The 22,442-nt window shown below is 30.0% G+C and overlaps 4 protein-coding genes across 6 annotated transcripts; 2 read left to right on the forward strand and 2 right to left on the reverse strand.

Annotated features, from left to right (window-relative positions):
* On the forward strand, positions 1-4,492 carry LOC100642660 (vacuole membrane protein 1). 2 transcript variants are annotated; one of them, XM_012316641.3, is made up of 6 exons: positions 1-193; positions 1,470-1,688; positions 2,638-2,982; positions 3,102-3,611; positions 3,831-4,100; positions 4,165-4,492. In XM_012316641.3, exons 2-6 carry the CDS (start codon positions 1,686-1,688, stop codon positions 4,294-4,296), a joined length of 1,260 nt encoding a protein of 419 aa, XP_012172031.1. In that variant the 5' UTR covers positions 1-193; positions 1,470-1,685; the 3' UTR covers positions 4,297-4,492. The 2 variants fall into 2 exon arrangements, with proteins under 2 accessions (XP_012172031.1, XP_003400989.1); XM_003400941.4 differs by lacking the exon at positions 1,470-1,688 and having other exon boundaries at positions 4-193.
* Positions 4,493-6,161: 1,669 nt separating this feature from the next.
* LOC100642901 (NADH-quinone oxidoreductase subunit I) lies at positions 6,162-7,741 on the reverse strand. The gene is made up of 4 exons (XM_003400943.4): positions 7,579-7,741; positions 7,183-7,426; positions 6,913-7,105; positions 6,162-6,625 (listed from the first exon to the last, which is right to left on the reverse strand). The coding sequence occupies exons 1-4, from the start codon at positions 7,604-7,606 to the stop codon at positions 6,494-6,496; spliced, it is 597 nt and encodes a 198-aa protein (XP_003400991.1). The 5' UTR covers positions 7,607-7,741; the 3' UTR covers positions 6,162-6,493.
* A 405-nt stretch (positions 7,742-8,146) lies between these two features.
* Positions 8,147-10,005, forward strand: LOC100642538 (pyridoxal phosphate homeostasis protein). 2 transcript variants are annotated; one of them, XM_012316637.3, is made up of 4 exons: positions 8,147-8,541; positions 8,683-9,043; positions 9,320-9,561; positions 9,639-10,005. In XM_012316637.3, exons 1-4 carry the CDS (start codon positions 8,470-8,472, stop codon positions 9,738-9,740), a joined length of 777 nt encoding a protein of 258 aa, XP_012172027.1. In that variant the 5' UTR covers positions 8,147-8,469; the 3' UTR covers positions 9,741-10,005. The 2 variants fall into 2 exon arrangements, with proteins under 2 accessions (XP_012172027.1, XP_003400988.1); XM_003400940.4 differs by having other exon boundaries at positions 8,159-8,541; positions 9,635-10,005.
* Positions 10,004-18,283, reverse strand: LOC100646009. The gene is made up of 11 exons (XM_012316660.3): positions 18,148-18,283; positions 16,420-16,568; positions 16,218-16,276; positions 15,679-15,820; positions 15,228-15,392; positions 14,892-15,032; positions 11,554-11,703; positions 10,820-10,878; positions 10,599-10,740; positions 10,308-10,472; positions 10,004-10,241 (listed from the first exon to the last, which is right to left on the reverse strand). The coding sequence occupies exons 2-11, from the start codon at positions 16,558-16,560 to the stop codon at positions 10,098-10,100; spliced, it is 1,308 nt and encodes a 435-aa protein (XP_012172050.2). The 5' UTR covers positions 16,561-16,568; positions 18,148-18,283; the 3' UTR covers positions 10,004-10,097.
* Between the last annotated feature and the right edge of the window lie 4,159 nt (positions 18,284-22,442).

Below are 22,442 nucleotides of genomic sequence, written 5' to 3' on the forward strand. Positions count from 1 at the left end.
GTCGAGTTGACAGTTTAATTAATTAAGTTGAATAAAAGCATTGTTTTTTTTAAGTGCATATGCTAATTATTGATCACTTCAGATATTACCAAGAACTTTATTTTTTACTCAAATGTGTGTTTCATAATGATTTGAAAACAAACATTTTCGATTGATCCAGCACTTAGCCATATTCGTATTTTAAGGTTAAAAGGTAATTCAATTACATTTTATGTTATCAGATTGTATTATATTATATCATGTTCGATATTTCATAAAAAGAAATATTGTATTTTGAAAACACATTTTGATAAAATATTCTGTACGTATTTCTTTGAGAAACATTAAAATATGAAATAAATTTCCAGCATTCAAATTATGTTTTCGTGGCTTAGTTTCACGTGCGATTTCTGTATAGTAGCATAAATTTTCGCAATTTCAGACAACATAATATGCAGTTTTAAGTGTTATTTAGATAAAACATCAATAATTAACCCCAATTATTGATTAGAATCTTATACATTCAATACTAATCGTGTACAAAATGTATAAGATAAAAAATTGGAGGTTAAATTAACTCGTGAATACATATGTTAGATTGGTGAAATTAAATATTTGAAATATAAATAATAGTGAGAAATTCATAAAACCATTTTTAATATTCAGGATAGATTAATAAATATTTTATTTTATATAGTTATTGAAAATCACACTGTTTTTTAATTACAATTAGAAGTACATTATTAGAAAATATGTAATAATAATGTTATAAATTATGTGAGTTTTAAAGTATTTGTCTGCACAGTAAGTAAATTTATATATATATATATCTATTTATTTTAAATTTAACTTTAATGGAATATTTGTATATGTTATTTTGTATATTGCAGTATATTTCTGATTTATGGCACACATTTAAAGAAATTAAAATCAACAATGAATTATAGTGAATATTTGTACCTGTATTACCATGTAGATTATATAAAAATTAAATATATTAGAAACAACTGTTTGTACTCAAATTGTTCACCAAAAACTTTACTTTCAAACAATTTTTATAATAATTTAAACAATAATTTTGTATATTTATTAGTTTTATGTATATGCAAATCAATGTACATAAAGTTATATCTGTATTTATATTTAAAACGCTTCAATAAATACTGTTAAATAATGTTAAATTTTTTGAAAGAGAACAATAAAATCAGATTGTTTAATTGTCTAATTATAGTTTTATCTGTTAAAATTATATAATTTTGTTAATGTCTTATGTAAAATTTCTTTTTAAAGTTTTTATTATATAATATGATATGGAGTGTAAAAGTAATTTATATCTTAATTCAATAAATTATATTTGTCATTGTTTTATTTGTATTATTTGGAAATTAATGTTTCTTATTGGTAATCAGTATTAATAGAAAATAATTATTAGAATATTTTTATTCCTTTATGATCATAACAATAATTAGTTAATAATACAACTAATGCAGCTTGATGATGACATGATGGAAAATAGATTCAAAGATGAGCACTATTTCGAATGTAGCTGTTACCAGTATTATACAGAATTTTGAAGACACTATTTTTCATACGGGTAGCAGAAACTCAATGAATTCTACTACAGTGAAGCCAGTTTTACGAATTAGCAGAAATCATTTAATGGCTCGTTAAAACACCATCTGCACATTTCAGGGAACAGCGCAAATATGGTATAGAATGTATCCATTCTACAAATAATTGTATGCTGTTTACTATTATACAAATATTAAAACATATTTAGTTATGTGTAATTATTGATTCATAAATTCATTAATCTAATACTAGTTACATTAACATTATGTGTCATAAATATTTTGAAAAATTAATGAAAATAAATAACTTAATTAAACTACAATAATAGTAAGAGAAAATAATTTAACACTAATCTACTAGTAATGAGAAATGAAACAGCATGAAAGTAGTGTTCAATTTTATAATACGATAAAGATATTACATATAATGTCTTGATCAATAAAGTAAAGATTTTATATTAAAAACTTTGTACATGGCTGCAAACTAATTTAATCTTGTTAATATGAAGTGTTTGGAATTATTATCTTTTTATATCATTTTTTATTGTCTTAATAATTTAACATTACATTTTTGCATTACATAAGTATTTTCCTATTTGTAATTTTAAAAAATTTTCATATATAATATATTCCTTTTTTATATTGCATGTGAAATTCGTGATGACTAAATATTTTATTACTGATCAGTTTGTATATTACTTATACTTAACTATAACATTAATATTGCTTCAGTGAGTTTTTAATGATTTTATTAATATTTAATATCAATATCAGTATGAAGTAATATAATATTTTAACATATATTATTAAAATTATTATATCACAGTAATCAATGTCATTAATTTAATTTTGTAATATTCCATTCATATTTTTAGAATGAAGTATTGGGAATAAATTGTTGTATACAATAATAACAAATTTGTAATATTTTTTTATTTTTTGCTGCTTTAAATTGTGTGACATATATGACAATATGTGTGACATGACTATAATATTTTATTCATTTCTAATATATTACATATTTTGTAATGCTTTATTTATTAAATAACCATAAATTTATTTATGATCTGTTTTATTATTTTTGCAGAATAATCAGTTAGGAAGTATCATGTTGGAAAATACCACTGCCATTCGACGTGTGAAGGATTCAGCACCTGTTAATGGTGCTCAACAAAATGTAGAAGAGAAAAAATCATCTGCACCATTTTCAGGAGATTTAAATAATTTGGACAATGAATTATATATAGATTCTGAACATTTAACTTTGTGGCAGCATCCAATTATCACATTGAATTATTTTTTCCGAGAACTTTTTAATAATATATTTAACTTCGGGGTAAAGGCATTGCATTACAAAAAGACAGTATGGAGCATAGTATCAATAATTACATTATTTCTGATATTGAGTATAATTTCTGGTCCACATCAACAGGTAAGTTCTATAATTAAAGTCGGGAGTATAGTAAATTATTGTACAAAAATTTTGCATATTAGTCTTCCATCTTTGTTTTTCTTAATATTTAAAGTCATCAAATATTTGTACATTTTCAGATATTGAAAGCATGGGAGACAAAAATAATTTGGTGGTTATATTGGATAGGTTTAGGTGTCCTTTCCAGTGTAGGTCTTGGTACAGGTTTACACACTTTTGTACTGTATCTAGGACCACATATAGCAGCTGTCACAATGGCTGCGTATGAATGTGGCGCACTCAATTTTCCTGAACCACCATATCCTGATCAAATAATATGTCCAACAACAATTGATCCAATGTGGACAGCAGGAATATTAAATATCATGAGAAAAGTACGCATAGAAGCTATGCTTTGGGGTGCTGGTACTGCACTTGGTGAATTACCACCATATTTTATGGCTAGGGCAGCTCGAACTAGCAGACAAAATAATAGAAATGAAGAATGTGATCAAGAAGATTTAAAAGAATTAGAAGCTTTAGAAGCTTTAGAAAATGGAGAAAATGTTTCATTATTAATTCGACTAAAGCTAATTATGAAACATTTTGTGCAAAAAGCTGGATTCTGGGGAATTCTTGCTTGTGCTTCAGTAAGTTAAATTATTTTCTAAATATTAAAGATTAATTTTATTTATATAGAAATATTATTATTATATTAGAAAATCATATTATAATTATAATATTATTGTTATTATATTAAAAAAGTTTTATTTTTATATATCTTTAGAAAATATTTTTATATAATTTTTGAATTTTATTAAAATTAAGAAACATTTACAATATATTTTTTACACAAAAATCTTTTTTAGATCCCCAATCCATTGTTTGATCTTGCTGGCTTGACATGTGGTCATTACTTAATTCCATTTTGGACATTTTTTGGAGCTACACTTATAGGAAAGGCAATTATAAAAATGCATATCCAACAATTTGCAGTAATTATAACTTGCAATGAAGAACTTTTAGATAAATCCATAGAAATGCTAGCGACTATACCATTTGTTGGTAGGAAATTTCAAGAGCCATTGAAAAAGTATCTTGTTCAACAGAAAGAAAAATTGCATGATAAAACGTCGATGGTATGATCTTAATTTATTGTGAGCAATGTATTTACACATTTCTAAATATTTATTTTGTTTTCAGAATGGAGTAACAACAATTTCATGGTTATTTGATAAGTTTGTAATGTTGATGTTATGTTACTTTTTAGTAACAATTATTCATGCGTTAGCAAGGAATTATCATCGTAAACGAACTAAAGAATGTACTGATTAAAATTTATTGAATATAGGATATACAATGTAAACATAAAATCAATTAAAAAACTACGTACAGATAAAGTTGCTATTAAAGTGCAGTATAATTAAGGTACTAAAAATAATAATAATAATATTGTGGCCGAATTTTTAAGTGCACAATTTCTCTTTTGCAATATGAATAAATCGTGAAGGATGAAGTATATAAAATTTAATTTTTTTTAAGTCTAATTTTCTAGGATGCTTCTAAATGTCAAAAATGTTTCGTAACATATATATATATATGTATGTATGTATATATATATTACGAAACATTTTTGACACACACACACACACACACACACACACACACACACACACACACACACACACACACACACACACACACACACACACACACACACACACACACACACACACACAACACAAAACACAAAACACAAAACACATTACACATATATGTGTGTATGTATTTAACAATATACATACATATATGTATATCTTAGGGGAGATTTTTATATATTATGTAGTATAGATTATGGGCATATTATGTATGATACATATTATGAGCATTTTACTTTTACTATTACAGTCATAATTTATAATATCAGAATTCTTTCTAGGATGTTAATAATATTATACTTAATAATGTAAATGATTTATGATTCTAATCAGTTCGAATATGGTATAAAACTGTTTGAGATATGCATTCTTCCTATAAACATTTAAATATAATTATTTTAAATATTCTTAGTTGACAAATACATTCTCTTATTAGCATCTTTCAGTACTATCTATCATAATTGAGTAGATAAGTGGTATAAATTATGTTCAAGTACCAAAAAAAGAGCTTTCAGTTATTGGTTTTTTATACTAAAGTTACAAAAAGCTAATCTTATGATTAGCTTTCCAAGGATAGAGTCAGAAATATATACGTATAGTTAATAATACATATGATTGCAGAACAGATCTAAAAAGTTCATCTCCATCGGTGGTTAGTGAATAAATAGTAACGATTTTTCGTGATTTCATAGAAATTACTCAGTTTTTTCAATTGATCCGATATTGATTTATATTTTAACTATATACTCTCACTCACTTTTTATGACATTTTCGCTTTTCATTGTAATGCATTTATATTTATGGAATGAATGTAATATTACTTGTAATTTAAAAATATTTTGAGAATAAGAAAAATATGAATGAAAGATACAATGTTTTTAGCCTTAAAAGAGTAAAAATTGCTGCTGAAGAAAATTTTTTATTTACATTGAATTTTTTCTATTTGGAAAGTATTGATAAAATAATTTATTTTCCATATCCTACATATTTCATTAATATATTTTTATTATATTTTAATATAACTTGATTTAAATATTATGTAGATTATAGATAACTTTTTGTCATTGTATAATTCTCACTACACGAGTGATTTCAAAATATTTTGGGATATTTTCGGAGATATAAGTACAAATTGTATTTTTAACTAGTTGGTATTTTTCCATTAATGTGATAAATTAAAAATTTAATGTTATGAGAATCATACCTTTATAAATAATGAGTGTAGAGTCATACATTTTTATTCTGAATATATATATGTATATGAATAACAGTTTGTAATTTATATTACTACCGTAAGAGATTATTCAAGGTATTTTGGGAGGGCGACGGAATATTATAAATAAAAAAACATATTAAAAATGATTAACACATGTTTGTAAATAATAAATAATAAGTATAGAAACTAATAAAAAGAACAGGTAATAATATACAAAATTTTCATTAGTAATGAGATACTTAATGTGTAAAATTTATATAAAGACATGGAAAATTATATTATTTCAAGTCATTGTTCATTAACATCAAATATAATTGATATTCATATGATTTTATAACGTGATTTATTTACATAAATATTTACTTTCTTATTGATTTAAATGAAGTAACTTAACCAATATATAGGAAGGAAAAAACAGAGTTATTAAATTCATTTATATGGTAAGTATATGCTAAGGAAAAGTAGCATCAGTAGTGTCCCATCATTACAACTTCTTTTGCAATAAAATTAACAATATGTAGGATATATGTATATATATACAAACACACACATACATATATATAGTGAGCATTTTATTGATAAAATAGCTCACACATAATAGACATCTTCTATTATTACTACTAATTATTATTATATTTCACTAAATTTTACAATTTATTTAGCGATATAAATGATCTGCATGAATATTACTAGCAATTTCTGATTCCCACTTGTCTCCATTATTCAGCAATTTTTCTTTATTGTACAATAACTCTTCATGTGTTTCTGTTGAATATTCAAAGTTTGGACCCTAAAATTAATTCATATGGTAAATATAAATCTTATGTAACAGGTATTCCCATATATCTACATAGAATTGTTTACATTTTATGATAGATATCGACATTTAGAAATTAATATATTACTCTTACTATGTCTATTTATTCTCTTTGTCGTTAGATTTGGATTACATTAAATTGATACTGAGATTTAAATTACACTAAGTAATGGTACGGCTGGATTATTTGTATTTAGACAAAATAGCTCTATTTGAATTTAAAAAAGCACTACTATATATACTTATGTATTAATCATTACCTCCACGATTGCATCCACTGGACAAGCTTCTTGACAGAATCCACAATATATACATTTTGTCATGTCTATGTCATATCTTGTTGTACGGCGGGATCCATCTGCTCTTTCCTCTGCTTCAATAGTGATTGCTTGTGCTGGACAAATTGCTTCGCATAATTTGCATGCAATACATCTTTCTTCACCTGAAGGATATCTATTAGAATAAATTTATTATATTTTCTTCAGTACAAATTTTATGTACTCTTGATATAAAAAGCTTTATACCAATACCTTCTTAATGCATGTTCACCTCTGAATCTTGGACTTAAGGGACCCTTTTCAAAAGGATAATTTATTGTTGCAGGTTCACTAAAGAAGTGAGAAAATGTAATTCCAATACCACGTATGATTTCTAGCAACAATGATCTGTTTGTTACATTATCAACAAACTTTGGCTTCTCCGTGGATATAATATAATATTTAGTTCGTACAGGTACATTTAAGATTTTTGTGGAAGTTTGAAATAATTTTAAACCTGTAAAAAGCATACATTCATAAAATCAAATGTGTATTAATTAAGACAAAATAATAATTTTATAGGTTATATGATATTTGTATATTACATTTGATAGAAAAAGAATCAATTAAATTGTATTAGGAAACAGAAAATAGTTTTGTTAAATTTACCTGGTTGTATAGTTTTCAGGAATGTCATGTTGAAATTTTAATAATTGCCTACACTTCGTGCAATCACTCTTTTCACGATATAGTATATATATATGTATATATGATATATACTATACAGATACAATTTGGTTCTAGCTATGCGCGAACTAAGAATAATTTTCTTCGCATTGAAAATTGAACTTCATGTATCCGTATAAAACTATAGTATACATATATACATATGTATATATATACTATAGTTAGTGCACGGTCGTATAAATGTAATAAATAAATTTATAATAGATAATAGGTATAACTATACCTATTTACATCAGCTTATATAAGTCTAATTGCAAACTTTTCCCACATATCAGCGGCATCTAGGTTACGTAATAATGTTCACTAAAATCTGGTATATTAATTTTCAGTATTAAAAACAATTAATTAAAATATTTCTATAGATTCTTAGAGGAAGAAGTGAACAATACATATCATTTATTGATAAATTTATGTAGAATTTAATTTAATTGTCAAATATATTGTATTCCATTTTAGAATTTAAATAGAAACAAAGGAAAAAGTCATATTGTTATATTACACTTATTAATTGTTTTCTAAATTTTCTTGCTGTCATAACATATAATTGTCGCTGCGGTTTAACCTGTAATGTCGAATATAGATTATAACATCAATTATGGTTTCTTATAATGCTACACACAGTAATTTAATAACAAATTTGTTTTATCTCAGTCGGAACAGTTCTTTCAAATAAAACGTGTAATACATATTTATTATATGTATTAAGAAGAATAGATAAAGTATTATTTAAATATTATATAATAGTATAATATCATCCTAATTTATTCGTAGTGATAGAAAATATTATAAAAAAAAGATTAAAAAGTAGTCAAAATGGCCGAATTGGTAACGAATTTAAAAGTAGTGCGAGATAAAATTATTGCTGCTTCTGCTAGAAGGCTACCCGTATGTTATAAATATTATATAAATTTATATAATGATAATTATTTTGGAATTATGTAAATGGATTAAATAAAAATATAAACATAAAACACTAGAGATATATTTTAATAGTAATAATTTGTATATTTAACCTCCTTTTCACAGGAATACAAGTATTTTGAGCCACGTTTAGTAGCTGTGAGTAAATTGAAATCAGTTGAATTAATTGTGGATGCGTATAAAGCTGGTCAAAGACATTTTGGAGAAAATTATGTCAATGAATTAGTTGAAAAAGGAAATCACTCAAGTATTTTAGAAACATGTACAGATATACGTTGGCATTTTATTGGCCACCTTCAACGTAATAAAATAAACAAATTATTAACTACTCCAAATTTGTATATTATTGAAACAATAGATAATGAAAAACTTGCATCAGCATTAAATACTTCTTGGTCTAAAATTAGAGTACATGAAAATTTGAAATTAAAAGTAATGGTACAGGTGAATACTAGCAACGAACAAGGTATTACATATTGTAATTCTAATAATTGGTTAGAATTATTGTTTATATTTCTATATGAAAATATTATGAACAAAAATATTGCATGTTTTATTATATTCAATCTTCCTAACATAATGTTTATACGATCTTAAAAATATGAAATACATGCAAATTTTTGTTTCATCTTCAAATAAATAGGTTCAAATAAATGTAAGCTATGTCTTGGCTTCTAGTTATTAGAATTATTCTGATTTTATAATTTAGTAAGTTAAATATATTATAAATTTACATTTTCAGAAAAGAATGGTTGTGAAATCACAGATGTTTGTACTCTTGTTCAGCATATTATCGATAACTGTACAAGTTTAGAATTTGTAGGTCTTATGACAATAGGCATGTTTGGATATGATCTCGCTAAAGGACCAAATCCTGATTTTTTGCGTCTGAAAGAATGTAGAGAAAAAGTTTCAAAAGAATTGGGTATTGATTTAAATAAGATAGAGTTATCAATGGGAATGTCAAATGATTATGAACATGCGGTAATTTTACTAGAAATTGTTATACTTTCTTAAAAGTGTCAGACATGTATTAAAATATGATATCTTTATGCAGGTAGAGTTGGGAAGTACTAATATTAGAGTTGGTACTGCTATATTTGGGGAAAGGGCGAAAAAGGATACCTAATGAAATACATATTTTTTGTATAATATTTGTATAAATATATTGTATAATATCGTTATAAATATAATTTATAATGTGTAGGTTGGTTGGTCTTTACAGTAATATACTACTGTTGTAGGAAACATTTTGGAAAAATTTTAATAATTTCAAGTGATAAAGTTAGATAAAATACTTTTCATATATGTATCGATAGATACATAAAATATGTATGAAGAGTTGAACGATATTGTAAAGTTCTTAAATGATTATTTCTCTTCTTAAATACAGAGATAAATACAGAGTGATCATAAAGTCTCAATGTATTTCTAAGGAAGGCTTACTTTATTACTTTCTACTTTCTACAATTTTATTAAATTTAACAAATAACATGCTAATATATCAATAGTGGCATAGATTACTCCTTTTTCGCATCATCGGCCAATCTTTTCATTATTTCTAATCCTTCTTCATTGGCTTTACGATAACCTGGCGCGGATGATTTTATTTTATCCATCCATTTGGCAACATTCACGTATTTCTCTACCTCGAAACCGAAAACCTACGACCAGTAATCATCATTTAAATCTCCAATTAACGTTTCCTTTTTCTCATGATGTATGCATACCTCCGTTGTTGATACAGTGGCTGCCAATGCGAGATCGGCAATGGTCAAATTGCGTCCAGCGACGTAATCTTGCCCATTTAGAAATTTATCGAGGACATCGAACGCGCCTTCGAGTGCCTTGTAATATTCCGGATTGTAATTTGCCCCTTTAAACACGACTGGATACTGTAACAAGTTCGTTCAGTTTCAGGATATAATCATTTATTTTATATTCTCACCTTACTTCTCCTATTTCAAGAAGGAAGAAAACACAAGAAAGATATAAAAGTGGTTTAATTTTGAATAACTTACGTAATAATTTTTCATGCCCCTATACAAGGTACCAATATCAAAATGTAATCGATGATTGACCAAGGCTCGACCAGCCGGTGTTTGCGGATTTAGACGAATGTTTTTACCATATTGATCAACTAAATATGACATGATGGCTCGACTGCAATCGTTTATTGAAAGAGATTAAAGGACGATAAGAAACGAAAATGATACACATTGCATATTAATTAATTGCAAACCTCTCAGATAGTTTGTAATCGCCGTCTACAAGAAACGGGACAGTTTTCTGTGGATTCAGCTGTAATAGGAATATAATCGCCATATGTTATTTTACGCGTTATCGTAAAATTTCATTTTAACACATACTGTGTAAGTATCGAATAAAAAGAATAGCGAAGAGATATCGAAGAACGAAATAAAACAGAATAAACGCAGTCCTCTGATTAATTATTGCGTTCTATTAATTACTTTCAGTTAACTGTTGCGAATGCTGTATAATCGAGGAAGCGTATAACGTTTCGTTGACCGTACATTATTAATTTGATAGGTCCATGTAATATAGCGTATTGATAATAATACTATTTCAATTGACATTATTACGTAAATGACTCTTGATATTTATTTAAGATTTTTAACCTTTGAATGATTAACGATTGAACGTATAAAACGTATTTCTTTATGTTATGGATTAACTTCATGGAAATATACCAATATAGATACGTTATTTGCTACGAAAATATGAAAATTTATCTAAATTACGAACAGTACATCTCCGAGGATGAATTAGAAGAGATGAAATGTTAAATGTTGCTTGGGTTGCAAAGAATTAAAGATATCTTCTTTTTAATACTATTGGTTATACTTATAGCAGTTAATACGTCAATATTTTCTATACTGATCATAATTTAATAATATGCGATATAGTAAACTTCGTAAAGAATAGATAACACAAGACATAATTAAGCACGCTGACCTGTTCAAATTCTGGCTTTAGATGTTCGCCTTCAAATAAATTTATTTCTATTAAATTTAAAGTAATACCAATGGCCTCGGCAGTCAAGAGAACCGCTCTGCAGGGTGAACTCATTGGCGTGTAGTACAGATCCACTGACATGATTGCTCGTTAACTAAAAGAATATATTTCAACATCAGTTACAATGTAATTAAAATTCATGATGGTAGTACGCAGTATCAAATTGAAACTAATATAATTCCTCGCAAAGAATAGATAGAAATCATTAATAATAATTAACTGGTCGAACATTTTAAACACACGTGTAGCTTGTGACTTGCCGTCCGATGCAATTAAACATTTGCTGCGTATCACATGCTAGCGAAGTATCGTTTCAACGTTATCGAAAAAATATTTCGTTGCAACTTTAAAACTTTCGAGACCGTCGGTGAAAAGTATCGAAATATTCCAATACACGCCCCTTTTTTCAGCGGCGCCGGTTTCGTTCACAACGATTTTCGATAGAATCAATATCACTAACTAAATCAATATACACACATACGAAAGTTACAGAACTATCCTGTGTACCTTACTTCGCATTTAATGCGCCCTATGGCACATTCTTTTCGTCATTGTTCAACAATGCCAAGAGTTATTGTGAGATTTTCCAATGTTTGCACCATGAATATTCGGTTCTAGTTGAGGTCCAATAAAGATAGAGAATTTGCATGGGAAAAAGGCATAAAAGAGAAAGAAAACAGAAAAGGACGATAAAAAATTGGAAAGAGGAAAGAATTCGTTTGCTCTTACGACGAATGGAACGAGCGATGGCCAGATTGCCGAACTGAAATTCGATGGGAACCGTTTTCAAAGCGCAACGCGCGCGGAAGCGCGCGGCAAGTAAGGGTTTCATCTCTTGGCCGATTGAAGCGTATCGCCACAGTTTTGTTTTCAATCGATGTAATCGATAGAGAACTATTTTTCATACGACCATGCTATATATGCGTGAACTATATATCTGGAACTACGTGTGTAGCGAAATATTGCTACGTACGCGCGCCATTAACAAGCAATCGATACACGCGAAACAGTTCAAGCGTACGTACAAAAAACGTAAAGAAGTCGACTTATTGAACTGTCTAACAACGAGAATTGGGTATATGTATACGATAAATTCAAAGTCATATTTCTTACTTGTCGAGAGCTGCTTAATTTGTAAATAAATCTAATAAATAAAAAAAATTTCATTTATTAATAAATCTTAGTGCCCTTTATAATCGGTATACGAAGCAGTGAACACGATCACGAACATGCGAAGAAATAATTGCTACCTTTTCGTAATAGTAATAATTTTACAGCTGGCGTGTGCTATCAAATTCCTTTTTAATAATTATCACTGTCTTGAGAAATATTAGTGCGATCGTTCCTTGCGAACGATAGGAAAGGTATGAATATGCTTTCTCTTATTCGTACAGGTGAATTGATTACGAGTAGAGCTTGTGCGCTGACTCATTCGATGTACATATACATATAATATGTATGCACATGTATGTAATGGCTGTAGAAAATATCTACACGCCAAAAGTATTTGTTAAAGAGACAAAGATGTACAGAATATGTTTAATATGTAAAAATATATAAGATATCGAAAATATGCAAAGTAAAGTACTCGTTATGATCTTTAATAAGCAAAACGAATCTCTATTTAAGTTCTATTTCTTTACTCGTGTTCGTAAAAATATAAATTTGTATAAAAATCCCTGGTTCGGTTATAATTAGTGCGGATTCAACGACCGCGTAATACATATTAAAATAAATTGTTTTAACTTAGAAGTAATCACAAATGGTCACATTTTTATAGAAATATCATTTCCTTCTAAAACTATTAAACTATTTTATTCATTAGGGGATGTTTTACGATAGGATTCAAAGTTTCCTCGTAGAAATGAAAAGATCTTTTCCATTTGGTTATAGCAAACGGAAAAGCAACTATCGATGAAAGTGTTTTACCGATCATTGTAGTGTAATTAAAACGTACGTGAAACCGAGGTCGAGGATAATTAGCAAATGAACATCGAATCAAAAGGATGATCACTGCTGAAGTAAATTGGTCGCATTGCGAACAGCAAGTGGCTACTATAATTACAAGGTTCATTAATACGTATTTGATGCTGATTCCACTATTTACTGTATCGTGCGTGGTAATGGTAATTTTACCTTAAATAGGTTCGAAACTGTATTTTTTTTACCGCATGTGAACGTCAAACTGACAACTATTGCAACGCGTTTTTAGTATATCCTGGAATCTCTCAAAATTTGCGATATATTTTTGATTTAATTTTTCATGTAGAATTATTTCTTTCGTTCGTTTCGATATTAAAACAACGTCATCGCAAGAGACAGCCAAATTAAACAGAATTAGACACGCAACGATGTCGTTGGTTACCTCTATTTGTACGAAAACTAAAATGAAACTATGTAAAATTCAGTATACACATATGACGATATTAATACGCAATGTATTAATATTTTTGGAACTTAATGTTTGCCAATTTTTAGAATTTCGGGAGAAACATAAATTCGATAGCGTATACGCGTCGATGTACTGCTATAACGACTCCACTATAGCATTTACGAGCATTCTGAGCCGGATCTACACTTGACGAACAACGCGGACAAGCATGAACGAACATGGACGAACAAATGTGGACAGTATCGTGAGCATGAACGAGCGTGAACGAGCATTAACTTGTAAATACGCCGAGGGAAAATATTCATTTGTGAAGTAATATTCATTAAAACAATCGAATATTGGCTCGTGCTTATTCACTTGTAAAGTTTCCACGTGTAACACGTTGACTGCTGACGATGCCATGCTGGTGTCATTGGTTGATCGCTTTCGACGATGAATTAGTAACGCCACGTACAAATTGTTTTCGAACGATGTCGAGAAAATGAACGAGTTCTAAGAAAAATTTCAAACGTAATGAAAGGCTGCGTGACTTTGGTCCAACATTCTTATCTATGTTTACGTTAATTACCGATCCGACAATTAAATTGGTTGGGCGAACGATGATCTCGCGCGAAGCGCTTCTAAAAATTGAGCGAAGTTGGAGTTGACGGAATTGACAATGCCGAGATATTTTTGGACGGTATTGATAATAATAAATACATCCTTTGCAAACTATAAAACAATAACAGTATATATATAAGACAATTACATATGTATCATTTAGACTCTATAATTATAGGTAAGCAGAATTCCTTTCTGTAAAAGGGAACGATAAAAAATTTATTCACGTAGAATTCACATAAAAGGAATCATGGTTTCGAATATTGTTATTGTGTTTCACTTTTCACTTCTTCGCCATGTTATCCACCAACTCTTTGAATGCCTTTATGCCTGCGTTGTTGTACTCTTCGTATTTTGGAGCTTCCGACTTGATCTTTCCATACCATCTGGTCACATTTTTATATTTGCTGAAATCGTAGTCCATGGCCTGTTGTTAAAATAACGTAACGAATAAACGTGACTTTACATAGAAGAGTTCTCTAAAATTCTCTTTAGAAAGATTGTCTCTCTTTAGATAGAAAATAGGAATTATTCAAAGAAATTAGATCGTAATTACTTTGCAAATATAAATTGGATTCTTTTTTTTTCTTCTTTGATAAGATAATACTTTCAAGGAAATTACCTCTACCGTGGACAAGGTGGCCACAATGGACAGGTCAGCGAGAGTCATGTTCTTTCCTGCCACGTAGTCTTGTCCTTCGAGGAACGTATTAAGGAAAGACATAGCCGTACCAATAGCTTCGTATTTCGCTTGATCTTTAGGAGCTTTGGCGAAAATTATAGGATACTAATGACAAATTTTAAGATCGTTAATTAATTATTGGCTTCGTACAGATTCTAAAATTAAAGATTAAATAGCGGTTTTAAATGATTCGACAAGAAAATCACGTATATATCACCTAAATTGTCTACTTTTATAAAAATAAAAGAAATTATTTACGAATACCACGCATAATGAAATATGTAAGAATCTATCAATTAATTTTTTTATTTTAAAAAATCTAGGAATGTTACGCGATACAGAAATTCCTTTCAATACGCCATAAAAAGTTACTAAACGGCTTTAAACTTACGTAGTAGTCTGCGAAAGATTTATACAAGGTGCATGCGTCGAAATACAATCTTTGATCGACGACCGCACGTTTCTTCGGATCCTTTGGATACAATGAGTCATTCTTACCATATTGATTTGCCAGGTATGACATAATAGCCCGACTGAAAGAAGAAGAACGTACATAACACGATCTTGTTAATCATTATCATTGCTCGTTCGTGTTAGAGTACAAATACTCTATACATGAAAATTGTAACACAGACTTATAAGACGGAAATAGCAAATCTACCGAAAGGAAAGACACAATTACAACAGAATTAGAAAATAGTGTTAGAGTGATAATAGGATTCTATTTCTTGGAACGAAACGTTAGTTAATGATCAATTGTCTGTTATCTGAATTATTTTCGCCTGATCATACGCACTGTAATCGTATGGGTATTTAGGTGCAGGTATACTTATATAGCATACAAACAGTAGATCATCGTATTGAGAAAAAGAAACAAGATTCTTCGAAATTAAAGAAGTATTCATAATGTTATATATAAATCAATTTCACCTTTCCCACAAGGAGAAACCATTATCATTGATTGTAGGTATCGTGTGCTGTGGATTTATCTGTACATAAGGAGACATCGAATATATTAGCAAAGATATTAAAACATTCGAGTATTTGATACAAGATATTAATTTCTTGCTTTAATGGAATTCGATACACGTGTAATAGAATTATGTTTAGCTTATATATTAATTACTCGTACCTTCAAATATTCTGGTTTTAAGTTATCTCCGTTCATTAAATTAACTTCCTTAAAATTCATTTCGATACCAAGCGCGGCAGCCGTCAATGCAACGGCACGGCACGGAGCGCTTCCAGGAAGTTGATAAAAATCAATTGGCATTTTGATTTCTGTAACGATATGTAATGCGTCGTTTAAGAAGCCTGTCGACTTCGATTCGGATCGATGTATAGAATTAAAAATAAAAATAAAATTTAGACTGGCTATCACTTAAACAATTATAAAATTATATTATAATATTAAAATTAGAAATAAATTTGCGTTAATTTAATTAATGAAATATACGATCGTTTCAACTATTCGACAGACGTGCAATAGAAGAAAAGTTTTAACGATATTTATAAATATAGCGAATATAGATATAGTATACAGTGAATATGAAAAAACGTTTCAGAAAAATATCGTGGAGGATATAGTATACTCTTGTGTACTTCACCTTACGATAACCTTGACACTTTTCTATGGTGCACATCGGATTTTAAAGTTCGTATCGTATACGGGTTTATGGTATTTTGATAACGTTTGCTACAAACGTCGGCTACAAGAATATGTAATAAAAGATGCAAGTATCCGTCCAAAAATTGTAATGTCACTCTCAAGGTGATCGCAAGATTAAATACACAAGAGTACGGTATGTCCCCCTCCGTGCTATGCAATTTTTTTCTGAAATATTTCTTTGTATCATCGTGTTTTTTTGAGATATTTCAGCGGTTCGAGATAAATTGGACATGCTGTATATCGTACATGGATAGAAAATTACGTACGTATGCGTGCATATGTACATGCGTATATAACAGCGAGTATACGTGTATGCACATAACAATGGCATGACTCGGTATTGAGATCGTAACGATTAAGAGAGGAAAAGAGTACAGCGCGGAGATAGAAAGAAGTTCCCTGAAGGAATGCCGATTGGTTGTTTTTCACACAACTCGATACAATCTCGAAGTTAAGTTGCCCTTATATCGTACCACGAGATTTCTTTCTATCTCCGTGTTACGCGCGATAGTTATTTAGGTCAACGGAAATACCAAATAACTTTCCATCAGACAATAGCCGGTTCATCGCGTCCTCAATGAATTCCTTACTGCAATACACTCGTTAATATAAAAAGCTTAGTAACTATATCTCACTCTATATTTATTCGATACAGTGGCAAGTAATTTTTATATCTCTGTTTATTCAAATGTGCCAGTATTTTCTAAAGAATCTATACCTTTATATAACTGCAGAGTTACGTTTGATATATATACAATATATATATGAAAATTAGTATATAGAAATATACTAATATAGCGTGCAAATGTAATACATTGGTTTAACATATTAATACGTTAGATCTATTAACTTAAAAACAGCCAAGCATATATAATGGCATGCCTGTTGCACTAAACAAGTTGCTTTATGGATCAACTTTTTATCGCTACAAGATTGAATACTATCTCTGTATTATTCGTTCACAGTTGTAAAGAATTACAGGCACATCTGAAGTAAACGCTCCTTATCTGGTTATCTCCACCATGCATCAACTCGATAATCGCGTTGCAAAAGGACATATTGAATTTCACTTTCAAGCAATAGTTGTACAACGATGAGACACGGATTCTATTTTATTCGGCAAAAACACAATCGACGATTAAAATCGATATTAAATCTAAAACTGAAAACACAGTCTGTGAAATTTCGTACCGGTTATAGTCGGATCTTCGGACGACGAAAACAAGGATGATACGTAGGAGTTAAACGAAGACGCGTAAAGTAAATTCAAATACGAGTTCTCCAATGGTATACTACCAGATAATTGCGAGCTATCTAAACGAGTTAGCTCTCCAGTCTCTTTATAAATGCTAGCGTATCTACCATATGTCCTCCTTTTCAAGTAGCGAATAAGAGAGCACTGCGCAGGCTCAACCGGTTTCAACTTGTTACAGTACGGAGGTATCGCCTCCTTTTTGCTTTTCCTCTTCGATATTTTTCGGACTTTCAGATTGTTAGATTTTGTTTGAATCTAGTATGTCCCTGATAGATCGAAATAAATGATACGCCATTAGAAGCTGTTCGAAGTAAATAAGAAAATTTATTTAAAAAGAGATATATAGGAAAGAGATTTATAGATAAAAATATTCGTATCTCATCGTGACAAAATAATAGTAATTCTAAAACTAGCGTATTTGATAGAATGTGTTGCCGAGTTAAATTAACAAGAAAAATATGTAACTTTTATCCATAAACTTTTACGATTAATGCGATATTGATTTATTATTAAACGTTTTTTATATGTTCAAGTTTTTTGATATTTTATATTTGCTTACAGAATGTACCTTCCTTTTGATTTTAAAGATAAACAGAGATATAAAATATAATGTCAGTTTACTGGTGATGTAATTCTTGTTTGATTTTGTCTCTTATTCATACACCGGATGACTTTGCAATAATGTAGTATTTCTCTGCCGATTGCAATCCTATATAACGTAAAAGATTATTTTGCGAATCAAATCGTTCGTCTGTAATAAACTTAGCTTTTTAAAATTCTATCATGTTGTTCGGCTTTATTTTGTGAAACATAATGAGAAATATTTGCCAAGAGACACGATATTTGTGTAAGAAATATTGAAATTCCATTGTGGGATACGGTCGTGTATTTCAAACAGATTAAGCCGGTCGCCCGAGGTGAAAGTACTTATGTTCAGCCTTGAAAATAAACTCGAAGGTATCAAAAACAAGGAAATAACCAAATTTTCCTATAAATAACCAAACCGAAAGTAAAGCGATTATACTAGGTTGTCTTTATCTGGCTATGTTGACACAAACATGAAACCTTATTTGTCAAATGTTGTCTGTTAAAAAAATGTTGCGCATCTATTAAAACGAAAGAAACTTTTGGGACAATCTAATAGATGTTCAGAGAAAAAGGCAAATTTTTAATACATGATATTTTGAAGTATTTGAATTCGATGCTACAAAATATATGTAAATATAGAGATATAAATAGAAATATATTATATAAATACAACATAAGATACCGTTAATGAATTTCATTTTACAAGCCTTTATGCAATAACATACAATTAAAAAATATTTGAACGTATTCCATAAGATAACGAGGAATCTAAAATCCTGTATTATTATCCCGTAGCATTCTATACAGAAAACGACTTCGTTCTATAATATTCTCAAACGTTAGAATAATGTTTTTCTAACGATAAAGTCGATACATATAAGTGCTACGTAGGTACGTGTTATCAGATTTAGCAGAATAGTTAGTATTATCAAATATGGATTAGTTAGTTCATGTCATTGCGTCGACCACGATATTTAATGTAACAAACAAGGGTATAATCGTAAACTTGCAAATGGTTTGTTTAAAAATAGACAGAAAATTATAGTCGTGTTACATAAAACTAACGCTACGTATATTTTGTTGTTACTGACAATGAATTCGCTCTAACGAATCCTCTAATATTTCTATATAATATTTAATATTTAAGTATCATCAAATATCTTGCGCGTGTAAATAAATATTTCATTCGTTTCGCTACGTAACGGGTTCCACGAAGCTCGCAGACGACTGGAGCACATTCTCAATGCGACAAATTGATTGCTTCGTTTTTGAGAAAATAGTTCGATACACGATACAATGCCAGAGCGTGGTCACGGGCTAGGAGAATCGATCACGAGCTTGTAAACTGGTTGACCCACTTTTCCTTCGTTACCTACCTGATTCTCGCGATGCATGCATCGTGGAAATACCGAGATCCAAGAAGACCGCAAATCCTTCGATTTAACGTCGCCGCGCACGTCCACGCCACCGGAAATGTAGCTCTAATCATTTGTGGTTACGGCCATACCGGGAATGCGGAACGCTCTTTTGGAAGACGCGGATTAATTACGAATAGCGCGGCAGAATTGAATTCGCTCATGTAGATCGAGCCGTATGGAAAATTTGCTCCGAAAGATTCGCAAGCTTCGTGCGCAATTTCAAGCCTGTTTCAAACGATATCGCGACGATAAATTGAATACGCTGTATTCGATATTGAACGATCGAGCGAAATTGACCGATTAAATTATCAAATTTTTAGTTAACAATTCGGATATAAACGGGCGACTGTACAACGTTTACAGTGATTTTCGACGTTGAAACGATATTAAAAGCGATTAAAAAATGCAGATACTTTCAGATATTTGGAACTAAAAATAATTTATCGCAATCGTCGACTTTGCTTTATGTATAGGGCAAAAGTGACTTTACTATCTATAACTTCCGCAAGTTAATTTACTTGTATAAATATATTTAATCAAATGCTTTCCTCTTTCGTACGAGATGCATAAAAATGTTTCAATTTGCTTCTGAATATTCTGTATCGTTGAAAATATTTAATAGAAATTTGTAATTACGACGTTGAATTGTATCGTAGCGTCACTGCTTTTCCATTGTAGTACGGTCCTCGGTTAATAGGTTTCCAGAACGAAATCTGTTCCGCTTTTAAAAAAGCGAGCGATGCCGGTATATGGTATTTGACATTGAAATTATTTAGTAGTTTTAGTATTTTTTTCATCGAACCAGTAAAAACTATCACGAATTTAAGTATATTGCACTATGTGGTGCAAGACCCATTTAGAAATCATTTAATTATTGGGAAGATGAATCGACTATTATCCGATGATTCACGGTATTACGACATCGAACGTCCTTTTAGAATTGAGAATTAATTTCATTTTAGGTATTGTCATTTAATAAACTATGCTATTTAATAAACGAAAGTTTTCTTTGTCAATTAACATTAATTCTTTCACAGTTATTATTTCATTATTCGCTTGTTACGCAACAGTATGATTAAATTAAATACGAAGGCAGACTTTAACGTTGTCAAGGAAATAATGAAAACTCGATTTTTCACTTAATAGAGTGAAATTAAGTTGAGCAACTATGCATTTGTAATTTCTTAAATATTTGCTTCCCTTTCGAAAGCAAGAATGAATCGTTATTAAAATACTTTGCGAACTTTTCCTATATAACACGACTATGTTACGTGCAGCAATATTTTCGCATTAAATAACACCGTATGAACGAAATATCGAGCAAGTTGTTATTCGTCGTAAATAAAACAAATCGAAAAGAATACAATTTTGCAGAATAGAGCTACCTTTCGATGAAAATTGTGGAAACCGTACGTGTATATTTATACGTTATATACACGGTGCAACGTTCAATTATTTTTCTATAATTTTTAATTCGTCCTGTAGTATCTATGCTAATGTATAGGCGATATACTTATATACGTATACACTTGTACTTATATATACACTTATACGATCCTTGAGTAGCGTTCTAAACCATCGACGAAAAGCATACAAGAAAGAAACGTCCGCCCGTTGCGAGAAACTTTGCCAATCGATCTATCGATCAAATTAAAAATCTGAGATAATAACGACGACGGATGAAAAAGCGCGGAGAAAGTCGTATCCGAGGAGAGCAGAACCGCGTTGGGAGGCGGTTCATTTTCTGTCCGGCGCGCGGCGGAAGTTTCTTCCGAGACGTTCTCAATTTCGCCGGTAAAAACATTATCTTCCCTTCAATGATTCCTCGAGGGCGATCCGCGCGGCCGCATTCGCGAAATGGACCGTGAGTTAATTAAATTCAGGAACAGGAGAATGCCGTGGACCGTCGAACAGGAATTCCGGGAACGGAAGCGCAACGGGTTTTTCAGCCGGCATACTCGGTTCAGGATTCCGCAGTTTCTGCCGCATCATGGTTGTATCGTCCGGCAAAATTATTGTCCGTGTTGCGTAATTCTTGGCACGTAGTCTCACGCACGACCGGCGAACGCATGCCTCTGTGAAAAACATCGCGCACGGAAGTCGAACGAGGACGAAACAATCAGTGGATGGGAAAAAAGAGAGACGGAAAAAATAGACGACAATAGAATCTCTCTTTGATTTTCAAGGGATTCGGATAATTTGGTTTTTATTTTTCCTGATCGATT

The sequence above is a fragment of the Bombus terrestris genome, chromosome 15 (genome assembly GCF_910591885.1).
Source record: "Bombus terrestris chromosome 15, iyBomTerr1.2, whole genome shotgun sequence".
In the NCBI taxonomy this organism is placed as follows: domain Eukaryota; kingdom Metazoa; phylum Arthropoda; class Insecta; order Hymenoptera; family Apidae; genus Bombus; species Bombus terrestris.

Bases quoted from the DNA above. Each gene is read 5' to 3' on its own strand.
- LOC100642538 (XM_012316637.3), top strand. From the start codon at position 8,470: ATGGCCGAATTGGTAACGAATTTAAAAGTAGTGCGAGATAAAATTATT. The intron at 8,542-8,682 runs GTATGTTATAAA...TCCTTTTCACAG, and splicing joins CTTCTGCTAGAAGGCTACCC to GAATACAAGTATTTTGAGCC. The intron at 9,044-9,319 runs GTATTACATATT...TTACATTTTCAG, and splicing joins GAATACTAGCAACGAACAAG to AAAAGAATGGTTGTGAAATC.
- LOC100646009 (XM_012316660.3), bottom strand. From the start codon at position 16,560: ATGCCAATTGATTTTTATCAACTTCCTGGAAGCGCTCCGTGCCGTGCC. The intron at 16,277-16,419 runs GTACGAGTAATT...CCTTATGTACAG, and splicing joins TAAAACCAGAATATTTGAAG to ATAAATCCACAGCACACGAT. The intron at 15,393-15,678 runs GTAAGTTTAAAG...ATTTGTCATTAG, and splicing joins AATCTTTCGCAGACTACTAC to TATCCTATAATTTTCGCCAA.
- LOC100642660 (XM_012316641.3), top strand. The intron at 2,983-3,101 runs GTAAGTTCTATA...GTACATTTTCAG, and splicing joins TTTCTGGTCCACATCAACAG to ATATTGAAAGCATGGGAGAC. The intron at 3,612-3,830 runs GTAAGTTAAATT...AATCTTTTTTAG, and splicing joins GAATTCTTGCTTGTGCTTCA to ATCCCCAATCCATTGTTTGA.
- LOC100642901 (XM_003400943.4), bottom strand. From the start codon at position 7,606: ATGACATTCCTGAAAACTATACAACCAG. The intron at 7,106-7,182 runs GTATTGGTATAA...TTATTCTAATAG, and splicing joins GGTGAACATGCATTAAGAAG to ATATCCTTCAGGTGAAGAAA. The intron at 6,626-6,912 runs GTAATGATTAAT...AATTAATTTTAG, and splicing joins CAGTGGATGCAATCGTGGAG to GGTCCAAACTTTGAATATTC.